This window comes from Stenella coeruleoalba (genome assembly GCF_951394435.1).
Source record: "Stenella coeruleoalba genome assembly, chromosome: 1".
Classification (NCBI taxonomy): domain Eukaryota; kingdom Metazoa; phylum Chordata; class Mammalia; order Artiodactyla; family Delphinidae; genus Stenella; species Stenella coeruleoalba.
Window position 1 is genome coordinate 81365060 of NC_137169.1, and position 7953 is coordinate 81373012.

At 43.9% G+C, this 7953-nt stretch overlaps 1 protein-coding gene across 1 annotated transcript in view; it reads right to left on the minus strand.

Moving 5' to 3' along the window:
* The window catches only part of DIPK1A (divergent protein kinase domain 1A), a gene marked incomplete at its 5' end in the record, with an annotated part of 120318 nt that extends 113709 nt beyond the window's left edge, over positions 1–6609 (minus strand). Inside the window, one exon of the mRNA XM_079904409.1 lies at positions 6556–6609. Coding sequence (XP_079760535.1) covers positions 6556–6609 — 54 coding nt within the window. The remainder of the gene's footprint in view (positions 1–6555) is intronic.
* Between the last annotated feature and the right edge of the window lie 1344 nt (positions 6610–7953).

Genomic DNA, 7953 nt, shown 5'->3' on the forward strand with positions numbered 1-7953 from the left:
TATTAAACCATGCTACTTATAGTCCTTCTCCCTTTGGAGAACAGGAAACAACTACTTGCTCTTACTATCCTTAGATTTAGAATAATCCTGTGAGCTGAAAATGAGCAAAAAGCCGTATTAGTCTTACTACCATATTTGTCAACATTGTCACTATTACCAGCTAATCTGTATCAGTAACCCTATCTGGCACTAAATCCTGCAAAATATCCACATGAAGTCATAAAGAACCAAACTATCTACAGTAGTCATATTTGAAGACTAGTACTAATGTAAGTCAAAGAGCCAGGCAAGTATCAGAAATGTTAAACAAGTGCCAACACCCGGATTAGAACATGCCATCTATCCATCCATTCATGACAGCCCTACTGAACACATATTGAAACTGTTAGTCAAGAGGATGCCTTAAGAAATCTAAAACTTTTGTGATTTAAAGGACTTGAAAAACCTTCGGAAGTACCCAAGAGTCTCAGACTTCAAATTCCATTAGAGTTGCACCAGCTTTTTATATGTAACAGGGCATGCAGGCAGAATAACTGGAATGGAAAATGTGTCTAATCTAAGTATAGAGAATTAGCTTAAATTGTCTTAACTTTCATTCTTCCAGGACTTAATGATAGTGAGAAGGAAGAAGGTATTAAAAAGTGAAACCAATGAATTATAGGGCTGCTGTGTTATCAGTCCCACTCAGACTGAGTAAACACCAAACAAAGTGGATCCTAATTTGTAGAAAACATGATGCTAAAAACAGACAAACGCAGGTGTCATTCTGGGTCACCATGCAGGCCACAAGGGGTATCATCACAATGGTGTGTGGAAGAAAAACACTGCCTAAAAATGGTCCAAACTGGTTAACACACCTACAGATTCTGTTCTCATCGACAGGATTCTACTCCGTTCAATGTGCCACAACATTTAGCTAGTACAGGAAGTACTATTTCCCAGGTAAGTTTTCAACAAAATAGCTAGGAAGGGCAGAACCGCAAGTTAGTGTGCTCTGAGAATACTGCCTAGCCATGAGCTGCTTGTTGCTCAGGTAAATGCTTGTGGGATATCACAATCCCTCCTGGCTCACAGAGAGGCCGCAAAGGCAAACAGTGTGCCTGCACCAGTCCTCTGGATGAAGTACTCCCTGCACCAAAAAGCTGGCATTAGTGGAATCTACAAGAGGCAGAAAGAAGGAACACATGAATGGGATAAACTCAGTTTCTTTTCTTTCTTTTTTTTTTACAGCTTTATTGAGATATAATTCACAACCGTACAGTTTATTCATTTAAAGTATACAATTCAATGTTCTTAGTATATTCACAGACTTGTGCAAAGCATCAATTTTAGAACACTTCCATTACCACAAAAAGAAACCTCATATCCATTTCCCCCCAACCCTCCCAGCCCTAGGCAACAACTAATCTATTTTCTGTCTTTATAGATATGCCTTTTCTGGACACTTCATATAAATGGAACCACAGAATATGTGATCTTTTGTGAGTGGCTTCTTTCATACAGTGTTTTCAAGGTTCATCCATGTTATAGCACGTATCAATTCTTCATTCTTCTTTATTGTTAAATAATATTCTACTACATGGAATATCAGTTCTTTTCTTCACAAGCAGTACAATCTCTTTTGCTATATAAACAAAACTACAAAAAGTACTTAGGTCCCCACATTAGTCCATAAATGCCTATTTAAGCCATATTATAGCTGAAAACTTATAATTGCATAATACTACGGTTTCTAGAAACATTACCAATCATCACAGTGATATCTGGATTAAAGAAATACTGAGAACGAAGCTCCTTTATAATTAAGTTAATTGCTTAAATTTTTTTCCCTGTAAATTGCAGTAGGAAGAGGAACTTGCAAGCCCTAAGGCGCAAACACCTCAGGACAAAACTACTTTTTGACTCCACCCACTTGAAGATGAACAGCAAAACGGCAAGTATACAAAGCTGGTGTCTGCAACTTCCCTCTCTTCTTGCTGGGCCCTTCATCTCTTCCCCCTATCTTTGACATTCAATACTCTTCACCCCTCCTCCTAGTTCCAAAGAAAACAAGACCTTTTATATCTGTTGACTAATTACTGCCTCACTTTAAATTAAAATATTACATTTACATGAAAATGTTAATTAAACCAGACATTTTCTAAGACATTCTCCCAAAACCTGAAATGAGAGTTAGTTTCCCTGCAAAGAACTTCTGGTAGGAACAAGCTGGTAAGCGGAGAGGCTTTTGTTTTGTTTTTACCAAAAGATCCTCTCAAATCATAGTAAACCCACCCCACGGCAAATTGAATTTAGTCAGTCCTCTCAGGGTAATGCATATCTAAGAGGACAGTGAGAGAAAATAAGGACCTGTTATTAATTTTGTTAGGCGTGATAATGGTATTATGTCTAAAGATATCCTTATCTGTTAGAAATTCATACTGAGGTATTTGGACGAAATGATGTGATACCTGAAATTTGCTTCAAAATACTTTAGTTGGAAAGAGGACATGGGGGAGGGGAGATGAAACAAAATACTGATAATTGTTGAGGGTAAGTGATAAGGTACATGAGAGTTCATTATTCTTTTCTGCTTTATGTATGTATAAAAATTTCCATAGTAAAATACTTTTTAAAAGAGAGAAACTGTTCTGTTCCTCTCAGGCAGTCTTTCGTTCCTTTTCCTTCGTTAACACTTACTGTTGTCACTATATATTTCTTTTTTTAAGTTAATTTTTTTTAATTTATTTATTTTATTTATTTATTTTTGGCTGTGTTGGATCTTCGTTGCTGCACGTGGGCTTTCTCTAGTTGCAGTGAGCGGGGGCTACTCTTTGTTGAGGTGCGCAGGCTTCTCATTGCGGTGGCTTCTCTTGTGTGGAGCACGGGCTCTAGGGGTGCGGGCTTCAGTAGTTTGGCACACGGGCTCACTAGTTGTGGTTTGCGGGCTCTAGAGCGCTGGCTCAGTAGTTGTGGCGCACGGGCTTAGTTGCTCCGCAGCATGTGGGATCTTCCCAGACCAGGGCTCGAACCCGTGTCCCCAGCATTGGCAGGCAGATTCTTAACCACTGCGCCAACAGGGAAGCCCTAAATTAATTTTTATTGGAGTCTAGTTGCTTTACAATGTTGTGTTAGCTTCTACTGCACAGCAAAATGAACCAGCCATACATATACATATATCCCCTCCCTTTTGGATTTCCCTCCCATTTAGGACACCACAGTGCATTAAGTAGAGTTCCCTGTGCTATACAGCATGTTCCACTCAGTTGTCTATTTTATACATAGTATCAATGGTGTATATATGTCATCCCTGTCTCCCAATTCCTCCCACTCCACCCCTTTCCCCCTTGGTATCTAGACATTTGTTCTCTACATCTGTGTCTCTATTTCTGCTTTGCAAATAAGGTCATCTATACCATTTTTCTAGATTCCACATATATGTGTTAAAACACGATATTTTTCTCTTTCTGACTTACTTCACTTTGTATGACACTCTCTAGGCCCAGCCACATCTCTACAAATGACCCAATTTCGTTCCTGTTTATGGCTGAGTAATACTCCAGTGTATCTATGTACCACATCTTCTTTATCCATTCCTCTGTTGATGGGCATTTAGGTTGTTTCCATGTCCTGGCTATTGTAAATAGTGCTGCTATGAACATTGGGGTGCATGTGTCTTTTTGAATTATGGTTTTCTCCGGGTATATGCCCAGTAGTGGAATTTCTGGGTCATATGATAGTTCTATTATTAGTTTTTTAAGGAACTTTCATACTGTTCTCCATAGTGACTGTATCAATTTACATTCCCACCAACACTGAAAGTGGGTTCCCTTTTCTCCACACCCCCTCCAGCATTTATTGTTTGTGGATTTTTTGATGATGGCCATTCTGACTGGTGTGAGGTGATACCTCATGTCACTATATATTTCTAAGATTATTTTATTAATGTTTGTCTCCCTGACTATACTTTAAGCTGCATGAGAACCACAAAGGTGTTCTGTTTAGCTCCTTTAGAATCTCTACCACCTCACAGTTTCTGGCATGTGAGAGGCATCCAACAAATATTTATTAAGTAAATAATGGAGTCAATAAAATTAAGTCATATCATGCCCCCAGATAAATAAATACTCAATAAATAAAAAGGGGGATGGTAGAAAGTCAGGGACCTTTGGTTGAAGGAATTTAACATATTTACCTATATGTATTTACCATTTAAGTTCATATGCTTTTCTATTAAAAAATGTAGTAAAGGTGTCACAAAATAGATTTAACTTCCTCTAGATAATCCTCACTACGTTCATGTGATTACTCAGCTAAGAACTACACCCTCCACTTCATGATGTGGAAACTATAGAACTGAAAAGTTGTGAAATTTTTTCAAGGGCATAATGAACCAGATGCACAAATGAACAAAACTCAGCTCTGTTCTAATGCCTCAAGCCTCATGCTGTTCCCAAAGGAACATGATTTTATTCTCAAGAAAAAGAAAACAATAAAAATATAAAAATAAGAGTAATGTATATGTTAATTCAACTTTCAGTGGCTGAGAAACTGAATAGCTAGCTGTATAACAGTCTTAGATTAAAATATTTTATTTTAACTTCACCTAAAACAATTTCAAGGTTGAAGCACCTAATGGTAGAGGAAGTATTAAAAACATAAGGTGAGGCATTTAGGCAATAGAGAACAGAAGAAAGCATGACACGAGTAACCTGAAGGCCTTTTTTTTTTAAAGCTGGTTAAATTGAAACAGTATGGTGAGGGACAACCAACAAGAAAATTCATAAAGAAATTCATAAAGAGAATAAATACTAATACCAAGACAATGTTTAAAACACCAGCGTACCCGGTTCCCAAGTTTTAAATTTATTTATCTCAAATATAATACTATAATCAATAAAGATTTCTATTTAATCATTATTTTATATAGAAATAGCCTACTAAAATACCACTATGCCCCCAAATTCTTTTGAAATGCTTAAAACCTGCGTTTACCTTAATTTGGTAATAGATAATGATGCACACATTCAGGAAGGCAGAAACACCAAATGTTTCCCATTAACAGAAGCATAACTATTTGTAAAACTAATCTTAACTCAGCCAATCTGAAAGCTCTTGTACTATGGTGCCAAAAAAAGTCACAACCACACCTGTGGAGAACAGTGAGAACCAAATGAGTCACAGTCTAAAAGTCTGCCACGAAATCGAATAAATAAATAAATAGCTAGACAGTTTTAGTTAAGAAAAAACATTTAAAATATCTCAATAAGCTTATTTTGAGTACAGAGTCTGGACAGATTTTTTTTTTCTCTCTTACATAAAGGGTTACAAAGAGGTATAACTCTGGCCTGGGTTGAATTCTAGACTGGGTAGCTCTACTGTTACTCAAGGCACAGTTACTACTGGTGGAGCTGCTACAAAGACTCAGAACGTTCCGTTTTACTCCTGTACTCTTCATATCATGGGCTGTCAATCATGCTTCCAACTTGCAGTACATCACTCATTGCAGAATAACGATTCACACATGCTATTTCCAAACAAAAATGTAAGATTTACTTGCCCCATGACGCTTTCTTCTCAACTTTTAAAATAATTGATAAAAGCACCAGCTGAGCATGAATTCCCATCCTAAAATAATCTATCAATAGCCTTAAGCCTTTTAAGGTAAGCGGTAAAGAAATACTGTCCTCTGAATGCAGACAACACTGCAGACCCACGCGAGGCATTGATTTGTAGTTGTTTTTCCACTGGGGTGATGGATTTGCGCTCAGCTACTCACGGTGTCTACTAGGTCCCCCTGGTGACCAACAGTACATGAAGACAGTAGTAGGGTTCGAAGACACAGACTGGCAGCGGAACAGAGGGTGGAACGGGAAATCATGAAAAATTAACACGCCAACAGTACACATGACATGACTGAAAATTACGTTTGCATTGTTGGGGTATCTGAGATCGGCCAAGACACTGTCCCCTTCCTTTTAAAACGCAAACATCCATCCGCCTCGCTTGGGCTTCGGAGCCCTACCTCCCATTTAAATCACGGGTGTGACGGAGAGACCGAACCAAGGGGTTCAGCCCGAGGCACATGCCGCTTCTCCAGGGTTTGGGGAAAACACTGACGTGACAAATTACCATAATTTTCTAAAATATGGAGGAATGACACACCACCTTTCCTACCACCTACTGAAGACTCAGGACAGAGTCGAGAACAGCCGCCCTGAAGGGCCCACCACGGAGGGGGGAGGAGAGCACCGGCCCAGGGAGAAGACGGCGGCACGTCCCGAGCCCAGACTGCGGAGCCCCGAACGCGAGGGGCGTAGGGTCGCACCCGGGTCACGTCCCAGGGCTCTCGGGATGACAGGGGCGCGAGGGCGAGCCCGGGCCGGCCGACATGCGGGGGGCGGCGGGACAGCGGCTGGGGCTGCGGCGCCCGGGCGGCGGGGGAGGGCGCGCCGCCAGGTGCCGGACGGCAGGGGGCAGCGGGGTTCGGGCGGGCGCCGGACCCAGGGAGGGAGGAGGGAGGCGGGCGAGTCCCGCGCAGAGAGAGGGCGCGCGGCGGGCTCGCCGCCGGCCTACCTGGAGGTAACAGGGTTTCCTTAGCCAGGCCCCCGGACAGAGACTCCTCGCCATGGTAATCACACATCGCCCCGCCGCGCCGCAGTCAGAGGCGGACCCGAGCGCTGGCGACCCGGCTCCCCGCCTTCCCCCGCCCCCAGCTCGGCCGGGCCCGCCCACTCCTCCGCCCCCGCGGCGGCGCGCGCCGCGCTTCCCCCGGCCCTGCTGCGGTGAGTGCAGCCGGCTGCCCGAGGCCCGGCCTCCTTCTCTCCTCGCCGGGCTGCCGCGGCTGTCAGAGCCGCCGCCGTCTCCGGCATAAAGGGGAGTCGCGCCTCGCCTCGGCCGACACAAATCCAACTGCGCCTCGCGCTTAAAGGGGAGGCGTGCGGAGGAGGGGTGGGGCGCCGCGGAAGAGGGGGTGTCGCACGCTCGGCGCCAGAAGGGGCTGGTCGAGCCGGTTGAGGGCTTGCGCCCCGCGGACGGGAGAGCCCAGCGCTCAGACGTCGCCGACCTGAGTGCCTGTTCCCGGCTTCCCGCTCCCAACGCTGCGCGTCCCCACCCCGCCCGGAGGGTCTGACGCTCCCTTTGGACGCTGCTCCTTCAGGCCGGACGTGTCTGGGCGGGTTGCGTGGAAATTCAAGGGAAGCTTGGGGCTCCTTCCCGGGGGACCGGCTTTTTCTCCTTGGAGCATGGTGGTCCGTTTGGCCGCGGGAGGCGCCGGCGGGCGCATCCCCTGAGCGAACGCAGACGGGGCTCCCCTCTGCTGAAGTCAACGTGCCCGCCAAATACAGTTCTCTAACGGCCTTCAACTTTTTTCCTGAGTACTTTTTAGCAAGTCTGACCTTTTGGGTCTGTATTGTTTTCAGACAGCTTCAGAGTTTTCCTGGCCCCACCCAGGAACCCTGAGTCAAAAGAAAAAAGAAAAATATTACTGAGTTAAATACAGTACTGAAGACAGGAGACCTAGGACGTGGCATAGCTACTCAGTTAAGGCTACATAGCACAGGGTGTGGTGTCTTTCTTTTGACAGTGAAGTCCAAATAAGGGAAAAAACAGCCACCCTAGCGGGAGAACAGCTGTTGATCCTAGTAACTTGTAATGGAGGAAGATATGTTTTTGCTTCTTTTTACCCGGTATACCACCTTTTCACGTGACGCCAACAAAGTTTAGGTGGCCACTTAGAACTCATTCGGGCCTGTTGCTCTGACAAGAGGTTTCCCCAGAAGCAAACCTTTACTCACTAATACTGTGGTTTTTACCTAAGCTTTGTTCTAGTGCTTTCCGTTTATGAAGAGATGCTTTCTTGTCCGCCCCCACCCCTCCCCGTCCAAGCACAGACACAGGTTTAAAACCTGTGTGGTATTTTATTACCACGTATAAAACTCAGAGGAAAACATAGGAAGACCACTCTTTGACATA